Raw genomic sequence first — 352 nt, 5'->3', positions numbered from 1 at the left:
ACCTACCGCTCCCACCGCCATCACCCCAATAAAGTGCTTTGCTCCGCACCTCTGACTCCTCGGTGGGGGGGGGGAATGGTGTGGGAGGGGGGCAGCGCACCGCCGGGCATAGCCCCACGTAGCAATATATATCGAATTTATTTACATTCACGTCCGGCAGACCCCCCGCCCGCGGCACCGCTATGTACATAAGGCCAAGTGTAAATACTTGAATGCACTTAATACAGAATTAAAAAAACGGTCTTTACACAACACGGCACGGGGCCCGGGGCCGCCTGGCCCCACACGCAGACAGCACGACGGCACCGCACGCACGACGCACACCCAGTGCCCCCCGGCCCCCTGCCATGGG

The 352-nt window shown here is 60.8% G+C and overlaps 1 protein-coding gene across 1 annotated transcript in view; it reads left to right on the top strand.

The window, feature by feature from the left end:
• HK3 (hexokinase 3 (white cell)) overlaps positions 1–192 on the top strand; it is a 5,377-nt gene extending 5,185 nt beyond the window's left edge. Inside the window, exon 20 of the mRNA XM_009893647.1 lies at positions 161–192. Within this exon, the coding sequence (XP_009891949.1) occupies positions 161–192 (32 nt within the window). The remainder of the gene's footprint in view (positions 1–160) is intronic.
• The last annotated feature ends 160 nt before the right edge of the window (positions 193–352 follow it).

This window comes from Charadrius vociferus, unplaced genomic scaffold, assembly GCF_000708025.1.
Source record: "Charadrius vociferus isolate BGI_N301 unplaced genomic scaffold, ASM70802v2 scaffold1041, whole genome shotgun sequence".
Lineage (NCBI taxonomy): Eukaryota > Metazoa > Chordata > Aves > Charadriiformes > Charadriidae > Charadrius > Charadrius vociferus.
The sequence above is the reverse complement of the archived record's forward strand: the minus strand, read 5'-3'. Positions and strand labels throughout refer to the sequence as shown.